The following is a 27,536-nucleotide window of genomic DNA, read 5'->3' as shown; positions in this document are numbered from 1 at the left end:
TTTCTGAACACCCTTTCTTCAGCCTACAAGAAGCTGATGGCTTACAACTAAGGCAACCACCACCTCCTCCAGGAAGCATCAGAGACACTTCCAGTGGAGGCTTCCATCAAATCTAGGAAGTGAGATCTCCCACAGCTTGAAGGGAGAGCAGGGTAAATAACTCAACACAGTGGGAATAATGACGGCAGAGTTATAGACAGTTCAGATGTCAGCAGCCAACTATAGTTCTTAGTTTTCAGAACTTTAGAATTTATAGCTTTTGCCATCCTGAACAATAGCCAGGAAACACTTTCTTATAAAAGGCAACGACAATAATAAAACAAACCCAAATAGAGAAAATTAAAAAGAAATACAGAATATGAAAAACAATATTACTTAGACACATAATAGTATTGCTTATCAGCAATAAAAAGAAACACACAACTGTCACACTTGGTGGATTTGAAGGGAATTTCATTGATGAACAAAGCCACTCATAAAATGACACCTACTGTATGATTCCATTTCAATAACATTCCTCAAATGACACAACTATAGAGATGGATGACAGATTCATGGTTGCCTGGGGTGAGGGGTGTTTGCGTGTGTGGCACGTGACTATAGTGCGCTAACACAGGGAGATCCTTGTGGTAAAATGGGAGTTTGTATCCTGACAGTGGTGGTGGTTACACAAATCCACACACAGGATAAAATGAGACACACACTCTACCAATTTCAATTTCCTGGTTTTGATATCATATTATAATTATATGAAATGCTTATATGAAAGATATAAGCATTGGGAAATATTGGATGAAGGGTACATGGGACCTCTCCACTATTCTATAATTTGCTGGGTATCTATAATTAATTTTTTTTTAAGTTCAAAAGACAGCACTGTTAGTACGGTATAGCTTTAAGAATGTTTATACAGCACACTATATTCAAAATCATATTCAGTCTCTCAAAGTTCACTATCTTGTAACCACTGAACTATATTTCCTCCAAACACTACTGGCCAGCTTGGCCAGTTTCTTGATTTTCGCTTCTTCCTTTCTCAGGCTAACATCTCCATGAGGTTTCTATAAAAGGTGACAATTTTGACAACTTTTAAAGCTCATTGTAAAAGGACTTCTGGCTGTTTTAACATCCTAATTAAGGTGGGTAGAGGATTGTTAACAGGATGAGAGGTTTAGTCCTGCTGGTTAAACTCACTCTTGTCGGGGTATTTGTGGCAAATCAAAAATGGGATTCTTCCAAACCCGATTAATTCAGGATGGAATTAGGATTTGAAAGAAAGGATATTCAACTGAGATTTAATTTTCTGCCTTGAATTTAAAAAGTCAGAGCTCTGGCAGCTCTGGAGCTCCAGAATCCTAAGAAGTTTGCACAAAGGAAGGCAGGCCTACAAGATCTATAGATTTTTGTCCTCTATTTATAAGAATATGCACGTGTTTGTGCAGGCAGGCACTACAGCAGAAATAATCAACTTTGATTCAATGCATGATAGTAAGGTCCAGATGCATCAAAGGTTCTTATTGATGCCTCTAGAATATGAGAGGATCGCTAATTTCAAGGATTCTATAATCTAATTGGGGAGAAAATGGAATACAAGAAACTACTGTAATATAAGGCAGAAAATTTAATTAATGCTAAAATAGAGGTGTTTTTTTTTAAGGTTCACTCAGAATACAGAAATCAAGATTAGTTAGCTTCATATGGAAAGACTAAGGTAGGCTTGAGATAGAAGGAAGCATTGGCTAAGCTCTACAAAGAGTGGGTGGGGTTTCAGTGGTCCACCTGTGGGCTGGGGAAGTGGGAAAGAGTATTTGGGGGGATACCATGGGCAAAGGCTCAGAGCCTGGCCAATGTCGCAGGCTGGGGCAACTCCATTTTGGACGCAGCAGATGGCTTGCAAAAGGAAAGAATGAAAGACGGTAGCTCAGGCTGGGCTACACAGGATCACCAATGCTGCTATGAATCAGCTGCCGTCCTAGAAGTCACGAACATTGCTGGTGCAGTCAGGGCAAGGCGACCAGAGAAGTCTGTAATGACCAGGGGTCCTCTCCTCATTAAACATACATACCTTAAAGCATGGTGCCCGGTTATCCCCTAACAGATTTCAACAAATGATTCTAATATTAACAGTTTTTATAACCATGCACTTAAGGCTACCAGACATTAACGAAGTCCCTAAGATCATGTGAGGAAACTCATGATTTCAATTGTTCTGTACTTTGCTTGTGATCTCAGTTACAAAAGGAACTCAGTCTCCTGACTATTTGCTTTGATTCTTTGAACCCCACTTGCCCTGAACATTAAGAGGATTCTACTCATCCTCTATTAATACACTGAATAAACACGTATTCAGTCTGGCCTCCAAGACCCAACAACTTGGTTCCACTACCAAGTGTAGACACTGAAAAAATATCATTTAGAACAGACATGAAGGACATGTATAAACCCGGATATGCTGAGATGTAGGACAAGCTAATTCTCAGCAAAGTTCTAAGTTTTCCGGTGTAAACATTTAGAGCAGAGCTCCCCAGCCGATAGATCCAGATCTGCTGGGACCCCCAGGGGCCTCACTGGCACTGTGCCCAGCTGTCTACCACAGGGCTGGGGCCATTCCTGGTGGGACACTGAGCAGCCTGCCCACCACACGCCCTCCCCACACCAGAGCTTACTGTCAGCATCTCCCCACACACCACTCATCCTGTAACGTCAAGGCGGCTAGTAAGTCAACAAGATCTCTTATACCAATGGGCTGAGACGCTGCAGTATACCTGTCGTTGCTGTTGAGTCACTAAGTCATGGCCAACTCTCTGGAACCACATGGACTGCATAGCCCACCAGGCTCCTCTGTCCATGGGATCTCCCAGCAAGCATGCTGGAGTGGGCTACCATTTCCTTCTCCAGGGGATCTTCCAGACTAGGGACTGAACCCACGTCTCCTACATAGCAGGAGGATTCTTAACCCCTGAGTCACCTGAGAAGCCTGTAATATACCTACTACAAGTAACACATGAAAATTCTGTAAGGATGAACTGTTACAGTCTGGATAAGAATGAGATGGAAGAAGGTGGGGTCATGAAAAGAGCTCTGGAGTGGGACAAATCTGGGTTCCAACCCTGAATCTCCTACTGACTTGCATCATGACATTGGAATGTTATCTTTCTGATTCTCCACTTCCCTACTGCTAACATGGAAACAGTGGCACCTACCTTCCCGGTGACGTGAGAGTCAAATGAGGCAACATAAATAAAAGCCTAGTTTAGTGCCTGACACTAGTGACTCTTAGTCAATCACAGTGTTAGATTCACTGATGAAAATATTAGTACTAGTGCTAGAATAAGATAAAAAATAAGTTGGAAAAAAAGGCTTTTATTCTATTAGGAAACACTGACAGCTAAGTCTTCATACTGAACATGTTCAATTGCAGCTTTCTCAAAAAAACATTATCCAGAAAATAAATTCATTTTTCAGTTGAACAATGATGAGAAATTAAGAGCTACAGCATTCCTTCATTTCCAGTTGCTTATCACAGGCCAGCAGACACTCGGGGAGAGACATCAGAGGCAAACATATCAACGGGGGTATTACATTTAGACACACCCAAAATTCAAACACTTTGTGACACAGCCTTTTTAGGAGAAATCTAGATTAGGTTCTAATTTTCATTTCAAGTCTGCCTAGTTACATGCTTCGGGTAACTTACATTTCATTTATAAAACATGAATATTCAAACGTTACTCCATTCCCTGCAAAAGGGATAAGGAAATGCCTCTGCTTATAGTTATAATGAACACAACTTCAGGGAGCATGATTCACCTCCCAGTCTTTATAGATTTGCATGTTATTATGAGAGCTTTCCAGAAGGTGGCTGTAAACGTAAGCACTTGGAAGAAGATGCTAGTATGTGTGTTAGTGATGGAGCTGGTGCACCTGTCAGAGCAAATACAGGTGAAGGGTCAGTGGAGACCAAACATCTCAGCGTTGACCCTGGTGCCATGAAAAGTTCTAGACTGTGGTGGCCTCCATGAAGTATCTGGGAACTTCCGGGGTGGCGCTGGCTCCAATGCTAATCCCTTGTATTGACTGGGCCAACTTCACACCTTGCAATCTCAGTTCCCTTGAGTGTGAACTAAAGAAGTTGAGGGCATGTGATTTTGAGATATTTCTGCAGTAGAGCCGAGGGGCTCTGTGGACTCTCTTCCCGTCCCCCACTAAGGGAATCGTTAAGAACCAGATACACAGCATTATAAGGAAACTGGAAAAAAAAAGAAAGAAAGAAAAGCATCTCTTGAGAGAAAGATTACAATGAAGTACACCAAAAAATACCAGTGATCTCTGAATGGTTTGGGACAATGGATGAATTTCTTAAAATTCCTTTTAATTTCTTTTATCAGCATTAACTATTTTTATATCCACTTTTAAAAGAGAAAAATCATAACCTTAAAAAACTGTTGATAGAATTTTAAAAACCCAAGAGATATCATATTGTCCAAAACAAAGATGTTGACATACAAATGATTTCTGATTTAGCACAGTATATCGAAGATTCAATGACTCTATTTCTTAAAGACTCTGAATGTCACATTTCCTGTTCAAAATATAGTCCAATTCCAAGTGTTTCATAAGCTTTATGGTTGGGAAACATTTGCATCTTTAAAATTCAAAACGATGTTGCTTTGTGACATCTGACATGCTACACATTAATCTAAGTCTTGATAAGTGAATGCAAATTTGATTTTCTTTCAAATGTAACATTTGGAAATGTGTATTATTTCTCCTTTGGAACACAGGATCATTTAGAATATAAATGACTGCACTGAAAGGAAGCTTACCTGGTTGAAACACATTTTCAGCTTTTTGTTTGTCTGTTCTGGGCACTGCTCCAGCTGTTTTCATAAATGATAACAGAACAGGATATTAACTTTTAGAGAATGAGCTGTCTACAGTAGAGTTATAGCGTGTAAGTATCTGGCATAAACAAAGCATCAGAGTCTAGAACTTGCCAATATTGGTTCTGTGGGTCTTTTAAGCCTGAGTCTAATTAAATTAATTACCTACAGTAGACCTCACCTCATTCTAAAAAACGATTAAGGTGGCTTACATTATACAATATGGTTTGTAAAATTTGCAGATGAAAAAGAAAATCAAGGTGAGGGAAAAGTAAATGATAAATAATAAATAAAGAGGTTGGAGTCAGGATATCATGGATGGGGACACAACAGAAATAATCTGGGGACAGACACTGACCCATGGGTCAGTATTTAAAGCTAGAGACTAGTCGAGGTCACCTAGAAACATTTAGTAGAAGGAGGTGCTACAGGAAGAAGCCCTCGGAGATGCCGATGCCAAGCAAACAAATGGAGAAGCGGCGGCCAGCACAGAGGGCGGGAGGGAGGGAAGGGAAAGTGAAAATCTTCTGTTGTCACGGAAGGTACAGAGAGAGTGCTCCAAGGAAGCAGTGGTCACTGCGCTGATGTCTCCAAGGGGTCAGGTAAGGGAAGTGACTGCTCCGGAGGCCAGGGGAGCGGTCACCGCTGGCCTGACGAGGCCGCCCAGCGAAGCCGTGGAGTCAGGCTCCCCGGGAGAGCGCGAGGTGAGTCAGTGGCAGAGCAACAGAAGCCGAGATGCAGGACCTCACCCAGGATCAGACGAAGGCACGTGGGACCTCTGCGAATCATCACGCGTGCTCTTCTCACTGATACCTGTGACTTCATCCAGGGTCAGGTGAAGGCACACAGCCCCTCTGCGAATCATCACATGTGGCCCTTCTCACTGATACTTGTGACTTCATCCAGGGTCAGGTGAAGGCACGCAGCCCCTCTGCGAATCATGACATGTGGCCCTTCTCACTGATACCTGTGACTTCATCCAGGATCAGGTGAAGGCACGCAGCCCCTCTGCGAATCATCACGCGTGCTCTTCTCACTGATACCTGTGACTTCATCCAGGATCAGACGAAGGCACGTGGGACCTCTGCGATTCATCACGCGTGCTCTTCTCACTGATACCTGTGACTTCATCCAGGGTCAGGTGAAGGCACGTGGCACCTCTGTGAATCATCACATGTGGCCCTTCTCACTGATACCTGTGACTTCATCCAGGATCAGACGAAGGCACGCAGCACCTCTGCGAATCATCACGCGTGCTCTTCTCACTGATACCTGTGACTTCACCCAGGATCAGACGAAGGCACGTGGGACCTCTGCGAATCATCACATGTGGCCCTTCTCACTGATAACTGTAACTTCATCCAGGGTCAGGTGAAGGCACGCAGCACCTCTGCGAATCATCACGCGTGCTCTTCTCACTGATACCTGTGACTTCACCCAGGGTCAGGTGAAGGCACGTGGCACCTCTGTGAATCATCACATGTGGCCCTTCTCACTGATACCTGTGACTTCATCCAGGATCAGACGAAGGCACGCAGCACCTCTGCGAATCATCACGCGTGCTCTTCTCACTGATACCTGTGACTTCACCCAGGATCAGACGAAGGCACGTGGGACCTCTGCGAATCATCACATGTGGCCCTTCTCACTGATAACTGTAACTTCATCCAGGGTCAGGTGAAGGCACGCAGCACCTCTGCGAATCATCACGCGTGCTCTTCTCACTGATACCTGTGACTTCACCCAGGGTCAGGTGAAGGCACGTGGCACCTCTGTGAATCATCACATGTGGCCCTTCTCACTGATAACTGTGACTTCATCCAGGATCAGGTGAAGGCACGTGGCACCTCTGAGAATCATCACATGTGGCCCTTCTCACTGATACCTGTGACTTCATCCAGGGTCAGGTGAAGGCACGCAGCCCCTCTGCGAATCATCACATGTGGCCCTTCTCACTGATACCTGTGACTTCATCCAGGGTCAGGTGAAGGCACGTGGCACCTCTGTGAATCATCACATGTGGCCCTTCTCACTGATAACTGTGACTTCATCCAGGATCAGGTGAAGGCACGTGGCACCTCTGAGAATCATCACATGTGGCCCTTCTCACTGATACCTGTGACTTCATCCAGGGTCAGGTGAAGGCACGCAGCCCCTCTGCGAATCATCACATGTGGCCCTTCTCACTGATACCTGTGACTTCATCCAGGATCAGACGAAGGCACATGGGACCTCTGCGATTCATCACATGTGCTCTTCTCACTGATACCTGTGACTTCATGCAGGATCAGGTGAAGGCACGCAGCCCCTCTGCTCTTCACTGATGCCTTTTTGTGTGCTCCCATCTTTTCCACAAGCGACACCAGGCGTGGGGATGGAGACGGAGCCCCCCACCCTCTGCACCCACTGGGCCACCTCCAGCCCTGGGAGCAGCTCGGGTGGCCTCGGGCCCGCACTCCTCACTCAGCCTGGGCCCAGCCTGCGGGCACTCGGCAGCTCAGGGCCTGCCTCCTGGGAGCCGGTGCCACGCTCAGCCCGTGTGCCCCAGGGAGCGGCTGGGCAAAGTTCTCCTTCTCATCACAGACAGCCTCGCCCCTGAGAGGAGACTGCGTAAATGTGGATGCCGTTTCCTTCATCCTTCCCTGTGATGTCCTACTGATTCTAACCCAATCTTCTCCTTGGCTCCTCATAAAAGGGGGCTGAGCGAGAGCGCCCAAGGAACAGGGGCCATTTCTGGTGCAGGGAGGGAAGTCAAGGACGATGTCCTGCTCTTTCCATCTCAGTCTGCACAATCTTCCCAGACTTTAATTAAACTTTGGCCGCCTTTGTTTCCATTGCAGCTTTAATTCTCAGCCACCCACTTGGTATAAAGTTCCTCACTCACTGAATCTATTCCAGGTAACCCTTTGAATTTCTCTGCACTGAAGATTCAATTCAGGCTATTATGTCATCTCCTCAAAGTTTAAAAAAGCCAGCTTACCTCAGAACCTGCTGTAAGTTCCTCCAGGGGTGTGTGGCCAAACTCTGATGGTAGCTGATGCTCGGGGAAAAAATACAGAAGAATCTCCCTAGGAACGTAAGCACAGTAGAGACACCGCTGTATTAACTTCTTACGACAGCACGTGAACCTGCACTCATCTTAAAATGAGACGCTGATCAGAGCAGGCGAGCATGAGCTCACGATGCCCAGCCCTAACCAAGCAGTCCAGAAGACGCTTGCACCTCCTTGAATGGTCTCCCTGGCAGAGGTCCAAGCCAACACTGCAAATCTCCTGGAGGAAAAGAGGCTGACTACACGCTGACTGATTTTTTTTCCCCTAAAAACACCAAAGAACTTAACTCTCTGGAGTAATGTTCTCATCCAGGACTATTTCAAGAGCTCACACATGGACCCAGCTCTTTCTATACGGCAATGGTCATTGTTCTGACAGGTGCTTCATTTTGTCAGAAGGCAGGAGCACTCTGTCCTTCTAGTGTGATGACTTTTCTAGGATTAATCACATAGATGATACATATTTCATTCCTGGCAGAACAGGAAATCTAGAAATTTACAGCTACCACATCTTAAAAGTGAATAATGTTTTATGTTGAAGTGTTCCAAGAACTTCCAAGGGATTTACAAAATTTTTTCAATTATAAAATAACTTGGCACATAAAGAATAAAACAGCTCTTTCTTATGTAATTTACACTCCCAGTATTTTAAGTATATTATTGGTGGCGATATTCATTTGTAATTTTAAGGCGATTTAATCTAAAAAGTTAAAACTCCTCAGGATTTCACAGTAGTGAACGTAAAACACACACACACAGAACCTCAGAATTATCTGCCTGGCTAGAAGAAGCTGAGTGGGTAGGAGGCAGGATGACATGGAGTTTCTGGGTATTTGAGCTGAGCAGAAATTAGACGGCATAGAAAGAAAAGCTTCAACTAGATTCCCTGGGAAAGGGGGCCTGGGGTCAAGTTTAGGGTGGGTTTGGTGGGGCAGAAGTGGTGAGAGGTTTTTAAATACAAACCACCCCTTTCCTTCCCTAAATCTAGCCTCCTTCCCTCCAATACGAACACAGAGTTGAAACCTCATCTAAGCATCGGTCCTTTTCATGGTGGGTATAAATTCTTCTGGGTTTAGATTTAGATTTAGAGCTAATCAGCAATCTTCCAAGGAAGCATTTCTAGAAAAACAAACATGTGGAGGTGGTGGCACGTGGTGGGGAGTGGGGAGAGTAAAGCGGCAGGCTGGGGAGAGGCACAGTCCTGAACCCGTTCTGGATCACTCTCGGTCTATAAAACCTCTGCATCAAAATTTACGTGAAACGTCATACAGTCTGAATAATGTCACGCATGTGTACTATTATTTCTAAAGACAGAGAGGTAAAGACACAGACACAGAGAGAGAGAGAGATTATTTTAAAGTAAAACACTTTATATAAAGGTTTTATGGAATCACTTGTTACAAACAGCTCTTGTCATGGTTGTATTTTCTCAATATCCTCAAGCTCATTCTCAATATCCTCAAGCTCATTCATTCCACTGACATTTCCCAAACCTCTACTAAAACCCAGCCTTTATCTAGTGGCACTTTCCAGAGCCTGGCATCATGCCCCCATGCGAGGAACCCAATGCAATCTTATTACACCGAATTCAGCCTAGTAGAGAATGCAGACGTGGAAGAAAACTATCCAATACAGTGTCACAGAGGCTAAAATGAAAATGCAGCCTCATGGTTACCTAAAGGAGGGGCCCAGCTTTGTGCTTGGGAAGCCCCAAAGGATGAGCTGGAATTAGCCAGCTGTAGGGCAGGGGGTTCAGCCTGTGAAAAGAGAGTTGCAGGCCAAGTGCACTGCATGCTGGAGAACTGAGTGTTTTCTGATGGTGAGAGCCCTGGTCAGATTCAGCCATTCTTTCTCAAGTGCTAAAAATGTGCTAAATGTTGCCATAGGCTTTGTATACAAAACTTCACATAATACTTACGGAAGCTCTTTGATTGAGGACTTATTCCTACTTCAATCTCTCTGGTTCTCTAATTGTTAAGGACCCTCATCCCTACCCTGGGAGTTCCCAGATGGATCAGTGGTAAAGAATCTATCTGCCAATGCCGCAGATGCAGGTGACGTGGGTTCGACCCCTGGGTAGGGACGATCCCCTGGCGGGCTGCAGTCCATGGGGCCACTGAGAGTCAGACACAACTGAGAGACTCAGCACACGCCCACCCCGACCTTTAGTCTCCTCCCCTGCCCCTCTCCCTCTGGGACCCCAGTGTCTAGCTTTGTACCCTTCTCCGTATCGCTTCTGCTAAACACTTCTTCCCTTGGGGATTCTGTCCCATGAGACTGATAAAGAAAACAAATTATAATATCCTGCTCCTGCAGTTTGCAAGCACAAACACACAACCTTCACATTTTCCTTTTCCTGAAAAACTAACTCAGGAAAACTCTTAGACACTACTGAAAAGAGGGTAAGCTACCAAAAATCACAAATGTAGGGTCTGAATGGAGGTGCTTGAGAACTCTTTAAAAATTCCTTTATTTATTGTCCTGAGTCCCTTTCTTCAAAGATAGTCTTCAATGACACCTTCTTCTGTTCCCAAGGATATATTTCATCAAACCTCTCTCCACCCTCAAACTTTAGGTTCCCTTTAAGACAGAGATAGTGATCCTCTAATCCACAGAAGGTCCCACAAGGAGGTGCTCAGCACAAAACAATAGGAATAAACTGCTGTCTGGAGTATCCAGGTGGATGCTGTGTATTCCGGGGGGACTCGTGAACTAAGTGGGCTTCCCTAGTAGCTCAGACGGTAAAGCATCTGCCTGCAATGCAGGAGACCCGGGTTCGATCCCTGGGTCGGGAAGATCCCCTGGAGAAGGAAATGGCAACTGACTCCAGTATCCTTGCCTGGAGAATCCCATGGACAGAGGAGCCTGGCGGGCTAGAGTCTACGGGGTCTCAAAGAGTCGGACACGGCTGAGCGACTCACACACACACACACACACACACACACACACACACGAACCAAGCGCCACCATTCACGGGGAGTCTCTTTGCAGCAGGAACACCCCTTCTTCCCTTGGAGCATTTACTCACAGCTCTACCCCCAAACTTGATAATAAAACCAGGAATTTGTCTTTAATGACATTATCTCTCTTCTTGGGAGCTCAAGAAATAAGTACCCTAAAGATCCTTCAGAGCTCTTGTTTGCCTCCAGGACTGTGATAGTTCTTGGCTATGCTGCCCGTTTCTGCAGAAACCATATCTGTATCTGCAAGTCTGAGCAGCAAATTTTTATTGAGTTCAACTAGTTGAGCTACAACACGGAATCAGCTCTGTCTCCACATATATGAAGACCAGGCTTTGAAAAGCTCCAGCTCAGGGTCATTTCCTTTTCAGTCCATGGTCATACCCTTTCTCAACAGAGTACTCCTTCCTGAAGAAAAGTCTTTCTTGCATTCACACAGCTTCAGTTTTTCTATATACAAGCAGAGATGCATAGTTTCCACATCATCTTGTTCTCTTTGAAGCGTAAATTAGTTAATAATAAGCTTGGTCTTGGCTAAGCGAGGAGCAAGCCTCCTACCTCAGGAAGAGCGAAACTCCCTTCTTCACTCCAGTGAAAAGGCCACAGAAAAAGGCTCCACTTTTTAAACCCAGGAGTCAAATCCTGATTTCTGATAGACCTCAACTGCTAATTAAAAAAAAATTGTGATCTTTTCTTTTGCTTCCATAATTGGTAGGCATACATGCTCAATTGCTCAGTCATGTCCAACTCTTAGCAACCCTATGGACTGTAGCTTGCCAGGCTCCTCTGTCCATGGAGTTCTCCAGGCAAGAATATTGGAGGGGGTTGCCATAACTGGCAGCAACCTGTAAAAAGTGACTTTAAAAATTTTTTTTTGGTATTTTTAAAAGTTAAAAATAAAGCTTTATTTTAAAATAAAGCATATTTGTACTTTTGTACAGGTGAAATCAATGAAGTCTGACTTATTATCAAGTTTACATATACAATGATAAACTAAAAAGGCATTACAGGTTATCATTTATGAGTAAAAACTGTGAGACCAGATTGCCAAGATTTAAATCCCAGCTCTACCACTTAAGAGTTATGTAATACTGGGGAAATTACTTAACCTCTGCATACCTCAATTTTCTCATCTGTAAATGGGGATAATGAAAGTATCTATTTATAGGGCAGTTGTAAGGTTTAAGTGAGTTAGCATATGCAGAGGCCTCAGGACACGGCCTGGCACATAGTAAGTGGATCATAAATAGTACTGTTGTCATTGAAAGTGATTTGATACCGCTCCAATATTTAGGACCATTTGACAAAATTCAGCAATCTGGATCTCAGTTTACCTTATTTACCTCTTAATAACACAACTCAGATGCACCCCATTATTTGAAAATACTTTAACATCCAGCAATATTATTCATTGCTTTTTAAATTAACCCCTTTCAATTTAATTAAAAGTGTTCATTTAAAATCTACTAATACATGTCAGACACGGTGTGGAAGATTCAATCTGTTTTCAAAGGAGTTACTACATTTGCAGATTAAACAAATTAATACACATAAAACAAAAAATAATGCAAGATAGGGAAATGGTAAACTGAGCATAATCGGGTGGTAAAGTGGACAATAAGAACTACCATTTTTATTAATTTATAAAATGAACCTAATGGAAGAGGCCCACTTAGCAGTGTTGAAAGGGATAAGGAGGATGTCACATTCGAAGTGACCCGAGTGGAGGGAACACTCCACACCCCACAAAGGAACTGACTGCTCTCTTATCTGTGGCAAGCAAGACAAGTCTGGTGGGCAGCCGTGATTATAAAGAATACGGTGCCCTCCATGCAGTAGACAGGCCACCAAAACCTTCGTGCCTGGGAGAATTTAAAGTCTAGTTAACACAAGGACTAACATGTGGACCCAACAGTAGGACAGTGCAGTATAAGGAGGAGAAAAAAACATAACGCAGAAGACAAGAAATCTGTCTTCACTGGCGAAATGTAAGAAAACACACTACATCTTGCTAGAGGCAAAAGAGAAAATCGGTACATGAGGAGCTCCTTTTATTCCAGCTAAAACCTGGTGTTGTGTACAATTCTTTTCCCAGTGAATACTTTTATAAAATAATCACCACAAAAATATTCAAGCCAGTATAGAAAGGAGCTTATTTATTAATTCATTTGGCTTTCAGAGAATTCAGTTGATAATACTATGATGATTTTAAGTACTGAAGATTCTGCATGTTCATTAGGGAGATGGTTTCTGGGAAATTTTAATTTTCTACTGATGCCTAATTATAGAAGTTGATGCACCTTACAGTCTTAGCACTCTCAATCAGACCATCTCCTTTTTCATCACATGTAACTCATTAAAGTGAACAGTGATGATACACTTAGAGGCAGAACAAAAATTAGAGAAGTAAAAAAATAAAGAAAATGATAATGTATAGTCGTACATCCAAACTCTGCTACCATACAACCAGGCAAGTCTCTCCAGGCTTACAGTGTAGAGACAGCAAAGCATGTGTGGTATCTGCATGTGTGTACGTATTATAAAAAGTGTGTGTGTGTGTGTATGTAAGTGTGTGCATCTGTATGTAGGTGCGTGTGTGTGTGTGTGTATACACTGTGATTAAGAGGATGAAATTCCAAATCAGGAAGCCTGGACTCAAACACAGCCCTGTCCTTGGCAACTGTGTAATTCTGTGACTTCAAGTGTCACTTGGTTGCTATCTTTCTTTTTTTTGGCTATACCACATAACATGTGGGACCTTAGCTGGATTGAGACCAGGCCTCCTGCACTGGAAGCTCAGTGTCTTAACTACTGAACCACCAGGGAATTTCCTAGTTTCTCTTTTTCAGTGTAACTTTAAAAAAAAAAGTTAAAAATAATATCAGCTTTGTAAGTTTGTGCAAGGAGCTAATGTATACAAGCCACTTGAGTGAATGAATAAAATATAACAATAATGACTTTTAAGGGTGGCTATTATTATCAAGAAGGCCTGGGTCACTTGAAGCAATGTTCCAGTCACTGGACATGTCATATACATTGTCCATACATTTAAAAATAATATGCACATATTTATTTAGATGTACACAAGCATATTCATATATAATTTACTGCATACTACCATGTCTCAGGGACCAACTGACATGCCTGAATCTCATAACTAGTAAGAATCCAGGATTCAAAGTTATGGCTACCCAACATCAAAGATGAGGATCTTACATCACACTTCTGATCAAGTACTGACAAAGGCAAGAAAACGGCTGGAGAATCCCATTCTTCAGGGACTACACCGGAGGCCACGGCAATCTGACACTGACACCACCACGTCACTGGGTGATACTGGGGCCGTCCCGAGGTCTGGTTTTCCTCTCTACTCCCATGAGCACAAGCCTGCCGACGCCGGCAACACGCGGAGTTGGCGGTCCCGGCTCAGAGCTCAGGGAGGCAGCACACGGACGTCATCCCTTGGTCAACAACTTGTCACTGGGTTCCTACCCTCATTAGTGAAAATGCGTCCTGATGCAAAGTCCAAGGTGGATCCACCCACATATAACAGGAGCGCCCCTCTTTCCCCTGGGGCAGGACAGGCATCGGACGCATGTTCCTAAAGCACAGCAGCTGGCCTTCATGCTCATGGAGCTCAGCCCCGTGGCCCTGGATCCGCCGCAGAGACTTCCCTAGAGCCTGGGCAGCTGCAGAAAGGCTTGGGTAATTCTTGGTTTGCAGTCTGCTTTCACACACAGGACCTCAGCCCCCAGCCTGGGCCTGCGTAGGGGCCCTAGCTCTCTGTGTATATGCCCTACCTCTACCTTTCTCTTCTGCCTGTTTGCATCCTTTGCCAACTCTCTTCTTCAGGAAGATGCTGTCAGTCTCTGATGAGAAAGCCAAGGTGTCCTAAGGGAAAATACTCTTCCAGCCAGAACACGCTGTATGTTTCCTTCTGCTGAACCAGGCCGCTCACAGTCTCTGAGGCCCAACCAGACCGATGGGCTGCACTGCCTTACGGTGTTTCTGCTCCTGACCCCAGCCTCTCATATGACACCTGTTTGAGGGCATTCTTCTGTAGAGTCACTTCTTTGGCTTGACTGTAAAGACCCCTATCTTTGGTCCCTACTTGGAAAATCTCTGAACCTTGAACTTTACGCTCATGTCTCCATCCTTGCCAGTAGTATAGATGTGAGACCTGGGCCGTAAAGAAGGCTGAGCGCCAAAGAATTGATGCTGTCAAGTTGTAGTGCTGGAGAAGACTCCTGAGAGTCCTTTTGACAGCATGGAGATCAAACCAATCCACCCTTAAGGAGATCAACCCTGATTACTCATTGGAAAGATTGATGCTGAAGCTAAAGTTCCAATTTTTGGCCACTGGATGTGAGGTGCTGACTGATTGGAAAAGACCCTGATGCTTAGAAAGATTGAGGGCAGGAGGAGAAGGGGGCAACAGAGGGTGAGATGATTGGATGGCATCACCAGCTCAATGGACAGGAATCTGAGCAAACTGCAGGAGGCGGCCATGGCCACTCACTCCAGTATTCTTGCCTGGAGAATCCCACAGACAGAGAAGTCTGGCAGGCTACAGTCCATAGGGTCTCAAAGAGTCAGACACACAGCAACTGAACCACAACTCCATCCTTCAAGGACTGAGATCCAGACATTTAAATCCCTCATTACCCACGCCCACGAATGGTAAGATTCTACACTGAAGCAAAAAGTAAAACTTAATTTCTCTCAATGAGTTCAGTATCTAAAGCTGCAAAACAGACTTCTTAGAAGGCCATACTGTCATTAGGGTCTGAGTGAGGCAGAATAGAAAAAAAAAGAAGAAGGGACACAACAGAGTGGGGGAGAGAAGGAGGGAAGGGGGGAGAGAGGGAGGGAAGGGGGGAGAGAGGGAGGGAAGGGGGGAGAAGGAGGGAAGGGGGGAGAGAAGGAGGGAAGGGGGAGAGAAGGAGGGAAGGGGGGAGAGAGGGAGGGAAGGGGGGAGAGAAGGAGGGAAGTGGGGAGAGAAGGAGGGAAGGGGGGAGAGAAGGAGGGAAGGGGGGAGAGAGGGAGGGAAGGGGGGAGAGAGGGAGGGAAGGGGGGAGAGAGGGAGGGAAGGGGGGAGAGAGGGAGGGAAGGGGGGAGAGAAGGAGGGAAGGGGGGAGAGAGGGAGGGAAGGGGGGAGAGAGGGAGGGAAGGAGGGAGAGGGGAAGGAAGGGGGGAGAGGGGAAGGAAGAAGGAAGAAGAAACTCAGTAAGAATTTTCTCTTTCCCCTTCACAATACATGTCCCTCATTCATTTGTTTTTAATAGCCCTTTCTGTCCTATCTTCTGTCCTTACAAATTCTGCTTCTTCATTTCACTGGAGAGAAAACCCTAACAGCCACTGTGTCGCTGGACCACGTCACAGCAGGGCAGTTAGTGACAATAATTTGGTTTCCAAAGACATGTAACCCACACTGTATCTAAATCAGTGCAGTTAGGAGACAAGTCATTCTACTGAATTTTCTCAATAATATTACCACTCAATAGAGAAAGAAAATCAGCAGTTGTCACCGCTTAGAAAGCTCAACAAAGCAGGTAAATATCTTTACCTTAAATTAGATGTCAGTTTTCTCACTGTTTCCTTGACAGACGTGCTTTGAGAAGATTCTGGCAGTGAAGAAGCAGCTACACAACCAGCACTCACAGAAACTCTGGCTTTGTGTCCAGAACTTGGATTTGAATCTTCCACTGGCATGCTGGGCAAAAGCAAGCTGAGGTTTAGAATTTCAAAGTGGAAATCACATTAGATCTAATAAATGAAAAAATATTAATACACAACAAATGAGGTGTCAATATACTACAAATGAATGCATGGACATAAATGTAATGCTGAAAACTGTCATTTACACAGCTATATAAAAGCAATTCTCAATTATATGAATACCATTTATTCCTGAAAAATCTTGTTTCAAGGTTTTTGGGCAACCACAATTAAATAGAATTGGCAGTAATTAATTTTTAACAGCAGCAGTCATCTACCACTTGCCTCTTATTTGTTGAAAGAAGTTTTTAAACCCAAGTTCTACTTAAGCCTGTGGGAGAGTGACAATGTTAGTTGCTCAGTCATGTCTGACTCTTTGTGGCCCCATGGTCTGCAGCCTGCCAGGCTCCTCTGTCCGTGGAGTTCTCCAGGCAAGAATACTGGAGTGGGTTGCCATTTCCTTCTCCAGGGGGTCTTCCTGACCCAGGGATCAAACCCGGGTCTCCTGCGTCGCAGGCAGATTCTCCACAGTCTGAGCCACCAGCCTGTGGGAGGGTAGGTACTAAGCGTAGGTCCAGAAATAAAGCAAAGTCAGTCGAAAGAAATAGTTAAGATCTGAGGGAAGAAGTGCTTCAGGTGAAGGCTAATGATACTAGGGCAGAAATAGAGCAGGGTCTCTGAGAGATGCTTGAGAAGGCCAGGCTGCAGGGGCGGGCCCCAGGAAGACGCAGAGAGAGGGCCTGGGGGGCACTGGCCGCGGCGTGGGGACTGGAGCTGCTTCTAGCAGAGCAGGCGCTCCCACCCGAGCGTTTCTTACATGGGAGGCAGGCAATCTGACGGACGCGTGTTTTAAAAGGGTAACTGGCGGCAGCATGGAGATTAACGAACAATGATGATCCATGAGGCAGTGTGTAGGGTGTTGAGAGGCCTACGGGTTTCAGTATTACAAGCATAAAAAAGCTTCAGAGGGCTGAGGGATACGCAGGATGGGAGGCAAACTGGGTAGGCAGGTTGGGGCCAGATGATGCAGAGTCTTGTCTATCAAGCGAAAAGGAGATTTCTGTCATCCCTTCATGCTAACATCCATGAATTAAGACCACAGCTCCAGAGAGTTTCCTGTATTCACACCATATGGGTCTTTTTTAAAAAACTGGATAATAGTTTAGAGCAAATCAAAGTGGTTCTACTGTCAACAGTTCTTTGGCATTAATTATACTGTCTAACTTCAGCTGATCCTGTACTTAAGACTAAGAACATTATAACTAATGCTTAATTGTCCATTAAAGAACATTCACACAGCGTCTGGCACTTATTAATTATAACCTCCTTTATGCTGAAATTTTATTAGAGAAGTCCTTAAAGTTTTTTTTAAAAATTTTACCATTTTGGGGAAGCTGGACACTCAGACTGCTGTTGGCATGGACAGACAGGCCTCCTTGAACCTCTGTGTCTTCTCCCACCACATAATACCAGAGCCTACTTCACAGAGCTGTGCCCGATTATACAAGATATACACAGAATCTCTGCCTCCTGTTACTAAGTCCTCAGTATACAAGATATACACAGAATCTATGCCTCCTGTTACTGAGTCCTCAGTATACAAGATATACACAGAATCTCTGCCTCCTGTTACTGAGTCCTCAGTATATAGGATATACACAGAATCTCTGCCTCCTGTTACTGAGTCCTCAGTATACAGGATATACACAGAATCTCTGCCTCCTGTTACTGAGTCCTCAGTATACAGGATATACACAGAATCTCTGCCTCCTGTTACTGAGTCCTCAGTATACAAGATATACACAGAGTCTATGCCTCCTGTTACTGAGTCCTCAGTATACAAGATATACTCAGAATCTCTGCCTCCTGTTACTGAGTCCTCAGTATACAAGATATACACAGAATCTCTGCCTCCTGTTACTGAGTCCTCAGTATATAAGATATACTCAGAATCTCTGCCTCCTGTTACTGAGTCCTCAGTATACAAGATATACACAGAATCTCTGCCTCCTGTTACTGAGTCCTCAGTATATAAGATATACTCAGAATCTCTGCCTCCTGTTACTGAGTCCTCAGTATACAAGATATACACAGAATCTCTGCCTCCTGTTACTGAGTCCTCAGTATACAGGATATACACAGAATCTCTGCCTCCTGTTACTGAGTCCTCAGTATACAGGATATACACAGAATCTCTGCCTCCTGTTACTGAGTCCTCAGTATACAGGATATACACAGAATCTCTGCCTCCTGTTACTGAGTCCTCAGTATACAGGATATACACAGAATCTCTGCCTCCTGTTACTGAGTCCTCAGTATACAGGATATACACAGAATCTCTGCCTCCTGTTACTGAGTCCTCAGTATACAAGATATACACAGAATCTCTGCCTCCTGTTACTGAGTCCTCAGTATACAAGATATACACAGAATCTCTGCCTCCTGTTACTGAGTCCTCAGTATACAAGATATACACAGAATCTCTGCCTCCTGTTACTGAGTCCTCAGTATACAAGATATACACAGAATCTATGCCTCCTGTTACTGAGTCCTCAGTATACAAGATATACTCAGAATCTCTGCCTCCTGTTACTGAGTCCTCAGTATACAAGATATACACAGAATCTCTGCCTCCTGTTACTGAGTCCTCAGTATACAAGATATACACAGAATCTATGCCTCCTGTTACTGAGTCCTCAGTATACAAGATATACACAGAATCTCTGCCTCCTGTTACTGAGTCCTCAGTATACAAGATATACTCAGAATCTCTGCCTCCTGTTACTGAGTCCTCAGTATACAAGATATACACAGAATCTCTGCCTCCTGTTACTGAGTCCTCAGTATACAAGATATACACAGAATCTATGCCTCCTGTTACTGAGTCCTCAGTATACAAAATATACTCAGAATCTCTGCCTCCTGTTACTGAGTCCTCAGTATACAAGATATACTCAGAATCTATGCCTCCTGCTACTGAGTCCTCAGTAGATGGTACCGAGTTAGCACTTTCATTATAATCATCTTCATTATTACTACCACTACTAAATGAATTTGATAAGATTCTTCCATTAAGGTTTTCTTAACTGGATCATAGATCTAACATTCATATTGTAGTTACGATTCAAAGATTATTTAAAGAAAATCACAAATTCACAAAAATCTAAAAGTAATATATGAAATAATACACAAACACACATACACAACATGTGTATACACATACACACATACAGACGTATTCAGACAGAGTGAGGTAAGAATAAGCCTCATGTCAAGAATATCCTAGCATACAATGATTATTACACTTACATACATGTATGGAAATAAGTTTATAAGCCATACAAAAAAAAACTAGGTCATGATTTCATAGTCATACCTTACAAATACATGACATTTTCATTCTTTGACTATATTACAGTAATTTGAGTTAGTTGCTTGCTGTGAGTAGGAAGTTAAGCCTGTTCCATTCCTGAATCCTCACAAAAGAAAATGAAAAGGTTTGGGAAAAGAATAAGAAATCTAGGGTATTCTATTCTTTCCCGTCTCCTTTAAAATTCTGTTCCACTTTTAATTGCCTTTGCTTGTTGCTATTATTTTCTTTCTCCTTGTATTTAAACACTGATAATTACTTTTCAACAGTATAATTGTACTCCCTTGGAATTTTGTATAATTGCAGTACACTTACCTTTCCCAGTTAGGTGATGAAGAATTTCTCTTTATTTCTGGGGTATCACTGCACAGCTCCTGTTTTTCTTCAAAAGAACATAGACAAAAATGAAGATAACCACATTTTGGCAATCACACATAAGAGTGAACTAAAAGAGGTGTTAGCAGCTCATTAACAACTTACATGTAATTTGGCTTTGTATTCAAACACTCTTTTGTTAAAACTGCACCAATAGCCTCTCAAGACAATTTACAATGACCTCTTAATAGAGTGTACATAGTGTATGAGAATCTGAGAGCCTCTGCAGCTTGTTTCTCTGTAATTTCTTTCTAATGATGCTTCTGTTCTGCTACTGCTGTGCACGGGATGACCGACGGGAGCTGTCTGGTGTCCCTCCTCTCAGCAGCCTCTGCACCCAGACAACCACCTGTCTTCCCTGGATCCTACTCTCTCCCTTCGGGTTCAAGTTCACAGACATCCTGAAAGACCCCGATCAGAAATGTGCCCCTAGAAGACAGTCGGGTTTCAAAGCAGGAAGAGACCTACAATCACTGAGTTGGCCTTCTCACTCAGGGAGCCTCAGAATCGAGAGGTCCAGGGGTGAGTGCCCTGTTAACAGTCCACAGAAAAGCAGAAACGCCTGGATCCCCTTGGACTGGTTTAGGGAGGATCCTGGGGAGAGTCTAAGAAATAAGTCAACGTGTCCTTCTTCCATCTAACTCTAGAATTCTTTGTGATAACTGTGATGTTGTTCCACCAGGTAAACCCTTGCTAGAAAGTCCAGGGCAACGAGGGCCAAGGGGAACAGGACCGCAAGAAGGAACGAATGTTTCAGATGGGGAGGGCCTGCCCGACTACTCTAAGGAGACGTAGGAGCGAACACACTGGGAGGTTTTCCAAGTACACTGCAGGCAGTGTTGGTTTTACTCGGGGTCTGCATGCAAAGTGACATTTCTTAACCTAATAGCCAGCTAATTCATAATTACAGTCATTTGAAAATATTTCACAATCTGTTCCTTCCAAATCCAGGATGAGTATTTGAAATTAAATGTTAATTTTAGGATCAAAATTGTACTAACAAATTTTTCTATTACCATTTGGAAATCCAACAGGCACATACTTGAAGGCACATTAATAGTTTGAAACTTCTATAAAAGATTGGCTTTAAAATTAAGAGACTCTTACAAAAGAAATCTTGATTGTGTAATGGCAAATTATCCCAATTATGATGAAAAAGAAAAAGTGTGATTTCTTATGGCCTGCACTAATGGGTTCAAATATAAAGATGTGAATGAATGACTGATTAGGTTACCTAAGCAACAAAGCATAAAGGAAAGGAGTGCTTACATCTAGGAGTGAACACGAAATGATGGCATGGATCAACACAAAAATGACTGGGAATGGCTGAGTCAAAATGAACACAGACCTGTTTAGGAGACTAAGAAAGCCTTTAACACTTGTTTCAGATTAGGAAGATGACAATGAAAAAATAGTGGTTCTGCTGTTTAAGCCAATGGCATAATATTACAATAAAGGAGACAATGGTATAATAATACTATGAACACAATGAATTCTAGTAATAACAACAAAGGAACACTAAAGAAAACAAAATCTTCTGAGTCTAGTTTGTTTCCAGCTCCTCTGTCCTGGGAAATTGTCTTTAGGTTGAAAATTATAACACGGAAACTTTATGTTTAAAAAAAGGTCAAATCTCTCATCTGAGACAAATTACACCCCATGGATAATAAATGTGTTTGTTGAACTACTCTTAGTGATCTCAGAGGAATCATGCAAAATAGGGAACGAACTACATGACTGAAAACAGAGGAAGGTCATCATCATTTTCAAAAATAGCTTCTGAAAATGACAGGCCTGATATCAATCCTCAGCAGATTTCTAAATAAAATTCAATGAGGAGGGTGACATCCGTGCACCCTTGGGGATTCTAGGCAGTGAGGTCATGCGCAGGGCATTATTCTCAGGCAGGGAGCGCCCCTTCAAAACCCTTCAATATGTGTGAGGCCGGCAGCAGTCTCTATCACCTCTCCTCCCACTGCTGGAACAACAGATTTAATTTTTCAAAATCCAAACTGCTACCGTAAGATATGTCACATAAGTCAAACTGAAAACGACTCAAGACATTACAACTAATATATGTAAATGGAATTCTTTTTTTTACCTTTTTTCATAAGAGAAACTTCCTTTTCCTCTTGTTTCAATGGAACATCAATGTCACTTTCATCTAAAATCTGAAAAACAAGCTCTTTATTTAAAGCTGCACCAAAACAAAGGGTATATTGTAAGGTGAAAAAGGGACGTTGAACATCAACGCCCATATCAGAGAGAGACTATGGTCACACTTCAGGGACATGTCACGAAGGGAGACAAACATATGTGCTGTCAAACACTATACTGGCGTGCCGCTCAAGTATGGTGGCATTAGAAATGTCACATTGACATCTATCATCTCTTCAAGGGAGTATTTACATTCCTACCAATATCGAGACAGACTTTTTAGAAGTCCAAATCTTAGGTGGATGTCATGATGACTTTAACACAGGGGCCAAGAATTTGATCGCCAGGAGCAACCACGGAGCCTCTGTTGTTTGGGAGGGGCGGTCCCCGCCCGCGTTGCCACAGAACAGACACAGGGAAGGAGCGCGACACCAGGGCGATGAGCAGGCTGGGGAGGCCGGGCCTGGGGCCCCCGAGCATGACGGGGAAGCACGCGCGGCCGGGACCGCGGAGCACACCCCGGAAGCTGGGGGAGGGCACGCCTGGGCTTCTGACAACACAGGACGTCCGCTTCAAGCAGGCTACAGAGCCTCAATGTGTTAAATGCGGGAGTCAGGAGGGCTGGTGGTACTGACAGCGAGGGGGAGTGTGTGCGCGCGTGTGTGCGTGTGTGTGTGCGTGCATGTGTGTGCACACGTGTGTGTGCGTGTGCATGTGAGGGCTGGTGGTACTGACAGCGAGGGGGAGTGTGTGCGTGTGTGTGTGCACGTGTGTGTGCGTGTGTGTGTGAGGGTTGGTGGTACAGCGAGGGGGAGTGTGTGCGCGCGTGTGTGTGCGTGCGTGTGTGCGTGCATGTGTGTGCACACGTGTGTGTGCGTGTGCATGTGAGGGCTGGTGGTACTGACAGCGAGGGGGAGTGTGTGTGTGCGCGTGTGTATGTGTGCGTGTGTGTGTGTGTGAGGGTTGGTGGTACTGACAGCAAGGGGGAGTGTGTGCATGCATGTGTGTGTGTGCATATGTGTGCGTGCATGTGTGTGCGCGCGTGCATGTGTGTGTGCGTGTGTCTGTGTGTGTGGATGGGTGCTAAGTGGAGCTGGGAGAATTTGGGGGGTAGAATATGACAATCAGAAGCCAGGTATCCCATCCCTTTGTGAACTCTGTAAGCCTATTTTTCAAGGCTCACACAAAATAAATTTATATTTTGGGAATACACTTCTTTAGAGCAGAGAGATGGGGGTGGGAGGAGTAGAGAGAGAGAGTTTATTTATAAGTGTGAGTCACTCAGTCCTGTCCAACTCTTTGCGACCCCATGGACTGTAGCCCACCAGGCTCCTCTGTCCCTGGAATTCTCCAGGCAGGAGTACTGGAGTGGGTAGCCATCCCCTTCTCCAGGGGACCTTCCAGACCCAGGGATTGAACCCGGGTCTCCGGCACTGCAGGCGCATTCGTCACCGTCTGAGCCACCACGGAAGCCTTGTTTACACCACTCAGGGAAACACACGCAGAAGCTCCTTTCATGCATCTCCAAGCATGTGAGACGGTGGGGTCAAGACAGCAAAGAAGGACGATGGAGAAGACGGGGGCAAAGCAAACGCTCTGTCTGCTCCTTGACCTGAAAACCTCTGAACACGCGCTGAGATGCACCAGGCTCCCGACTACATCGCCCGCGTGTGGCATGGGGCTGTCAGCTTTCTGGAGCTCACCCTTTGTGTGTGTATCCTTCGCCTTTCCTGTCTCCTCTGCTAAGTGAATGTGGAACAGACATGCTATCAACCCTTCTTCTCTCCTCTCCCAGGAAACAAAGGCACGTATTTTACATGGTGTTCGGGAAACAGCACTCTGTCAGGAAGCAGGTTAAATGGGCACACATGTTACCTAGCAACGAAACAGCAGTGAGGCTGTCTGTCACCGTCATTTTCTATTCCACCCAAATCAAGAGAAAGCAAGCCTTGCAGGTAGGGGAAATAAATAAAACTGATTCTAAGCTACTTTGGTCTATTTCAAAATGTTTTTATTCTTACACTGTGAATAAATTCATGTGTCACAAAGTATATAAAATGCGTATACTTTCAAAAGTTCATCTTGCAAAATGACTTTAAAATGGATATCTTATTTATTTCTGACGTAACAGAAAATTTAGGTTATCTTCTGATGTGTTGACATGTAAGGAAGATCTACATGCTTCAAGCATCTCTCATTTGAACTGCATCTTTTCTGACTAGTTTACAAGCAGCATGGGCTGACCTGGTGGCACAATGGTACGGAGTTCACCCAGAGTGTGGGAGACCTGGGTTCGGTCTTTGGTCAGGAAGATCCCCTGGAGGAGGGCATGGCTACCCACTCCAGTGTTAGAATCCCATGGCCAGAGGAGCCTGGCGGGCTACAGTCCACGCGGTCGCAGAGTCGGACAGGACTGAGGGACTAATACTTTGCCTTAAGCAGCACACACTATTTCCCACCACAGTTAACAGCAATCAGAAGGGAAGCTCAGGAGAGGAAAGAACTACTTAACACCTTTAGTAATAACCACTTTGTAATAATGTATGATGACTGTGCTCAGATGTGTTCATTTTCTTTGGTAACCTCTCCTTATGATGGAAATCAGACAAGATAAAAGAACCCAAGCTTAACAAAAATGGCAGGACTCTCAGCAGGAACTCTTGGGGGTGGTATTAGTAACTCAGTCTCCTGAAATTACTTCTGTGTTTTATTATTTAGCTCTCTGCTTTGAGCTTCCTATGTGTAGGGCTGTTTCCATGAGGATCAGATATGTCCACTCACCGCCCCCCACAAGTTACTTACACAAAGCTTTACCATCTCTATTGCAGGAGAGACTCCTTTTCTTTTCCTTTCTTATCTTTCCTTTCTTCTTCGGCATAGGAATGTTTAAAATATTTTGGATAAAAAATTCACAGCCTACAGTATTTCCTTTTGAATGACACTGTGTAAATATCTGAGTTCATAGGAAACTGTTTTTTCTTTGTTTACAATGTACTTGTAGTTTTGAAGGTCTGGCTTTTTTCAAGCTGAGACAAGAAAGTGCGGAGTTGTCTTTTCAATGACACTATTTGTATACTTCGATGCTTGTGGAGCTCTTTCACATACATCATTTCATCGCAGGATGTTCTCCAGTCTCTCAGGCTTAGCTGTGTCTCATACTCTGCAGTCTGTGGATATCTTTTTCCTAAGATTTTACCTCTAGTCATGAAATAGATAACACTTCCCACATAGTAAATGAGATTACAGTTAAGTCTTAACCAGAGGTTTCAGATACCTTAATTAAAATTATGTTAGCAATGAGTAGAGTGGGATTTGTCAGTTCTCCAAGGGATACAAAGTATCAGCATAATACCACCTGCTCAGTCTTGTGAAGGATCTATTTAAAAGGATAAATAAATCATAAAAGAGTTGGGGAGAGGACAGTCAACTGTGTAACAATCTTCTCACTCAACTGTCCCTAAGGAAGCCTTAGAACTGTTGATATCACTTTGGTTTTTCTCTGTTTCTTTGCCCCTCCACACCCATCGCAAACATCTTATCCAGGACCCATAAAGGCTACCAGGCCAGTCTGTGCCCTCCTGACGAGTTCTAAGACCCTTCCTCTTTTTACTCTCCCATAGTTAATGCTATGTTCTAGGTACCTCCCTTTGGTTCGTTAATTTATTCAATAAAATTGAGTTCCCTGTATGGGTCAGACGCTGCTATGATGAAGACAACAAAGCCTTTCCTTTATGGAGCTTGTTTTCTAGTGAGGCAGAAAGACATTAAATGAGTAAAATGATAAATTCTGTAACTGTGCAAGTTCTGTGGAAAAACTAGCGCAGGTAAGAGGAGAGTGAGTGAGGTCACACAGCTGCCTCTCTGGGCGCACTGTTCTCTTCCACACCGTCCTCTTCCAGGTCTTGCACTTGCTGTGGATTTGCTTATTCCCCCAACTTTTTTCTAGCCTCTCCTCAAACCCGCTCCCTCAGCGTGGCCTTGCTTGCCGCCTCTGTATAAAGCTGCCTCACTCTCACATCCAACGATGACCTTCCGACCCCTTCCTCCGCTCTATTTCTCACCTCAGCACTTACGCTGCCCACCACGCAACACGGCGTACTTATTTATCCTGTCTGCTGTCAGATCCCCCCACGAGAACGGAAGGGCCATGAAGACAGGGAGTGGTGCCTAATTTTCACCTGCTGAATCTCCAGTATCTCGGTCAGTACCGGATACTCCATATATTCACAGAAAGAAAGTCAAAAGCAAGTCAAGAAAACCCATGTGGGTCGCTGAGGGTGGGGAGTCGTGGAGTCCAGGCCTTATGAACAAGGGGAAGGCTGTGAAGGAAAAACACAACTAGAGACCTGGAGGCCAAGGAAGATGGGGGTGACTAGAGCAAAGTGAGAGAAGGAAGGAGGAGGAGGCAGCGAGGGCAGAAAGGAGGTGAGGCCAGGTCACACGGGGCCTGGAGGGCACCTCATTTTGTTCTAGGTGTGAGCAGCAGCCCTCACTGTTCGCCTCCCACACGGCTGGTGGGATGTAAACTGGTGAAGCCACACGGAGAGCAGCATGGAGGTGCCTTTAAAAACTAAAAACAGAGTTGCCATATGATCCCGCAATCCCACTCCTGGGCACATATCCAGACAACACTCAAAGTTAAAGACACGTGGAGCCCTATGTTCATCACAGCGGCCAAGACACACCAACAGCCTAAGTGTCCACTGACAGACGGACGGGTCAAGCAGATGTGGTGGAATGTTACCCACCCATGAGAAAGGACGAGGCAATGCCATTTGCAGCGATGTGGATGGACCGAGACGTTACCATGCTAAGTGAAGTCAGTCAGAAAGAGAAAGGCAAGGACACACGTGACATCACTTACGTGTGAAATCTGAAATAACCACAGAGGTGAACATGTGTGTGCAACAACAGGCTCACAGACCCAGAGAACAGAACCTTGTGGGTTCTGAGGGGCAGGAAGGACTGAGAGATCGGCATCAGCAGAGGCGAAGTGCGGTGCATGGGATGGATAAACAGCA

General features: G+C 44.4%; 1 protein-coding gene across 1 annotated transcript in view; it reads right to left on the bottom strand.

The window, feature by feature from the left end:
* Window positions 1-27,536, bottom strand: part of MORC1 (MORC family CW-type zinc finger 1) — a 179,755-nt gene that overhangs the window by 5,473 nt on the left and 146,746 nt on the right. Inside the window, exons 21-25 of the mRNA XM_070454923.1 lie at window positions 22,460-22,529; window positions 20,299-20,365; window positions 16,462-16,608; window positions 7,864-7,951; window positions 4,827-4,880 (exon numbers count right to left, since the gene is read on the bottom strand). Of these exons, the coding sequence (XP_070311024.1) occupies window positions 4,827-4,880; window positions 7,864-7,951; window positions 16,462-16,608; window positions 20,299-20,365; window positions 22,460-22,529 (426 nt within the window). The remainder of the gene's footprint in view (window positions 1-4,826; window positions 4,881-7,863; window positions 7,952-16,461; window positions 16,609-20,298; window positions 20,366-22,459; window positions 22,530-27,536) is intronic.

Source organism: Odocoileus virginianus, chromosome 25 (genome assembly GCF_023699985.2).
Source record: "Odocoileus virginianus isolate 20LAN1187 ecotype Illinois chromosome 25, Ovbor_1.2, whole genome shotgun sequence".
In the NCBI taxonomy this organism is placed as follows: domain Eukaryota; kingdom Metazoa; phylum Chordata; class Mammalia; order Artiodactyla; family Cervidae; genus Odocoileus; species Odocoileus virginianus.
The sequence above is the reverse complement of the archived record's forward strand: the minus strand, read 5'-3'. Positions and strand labels throughout refer to the sequence as shown.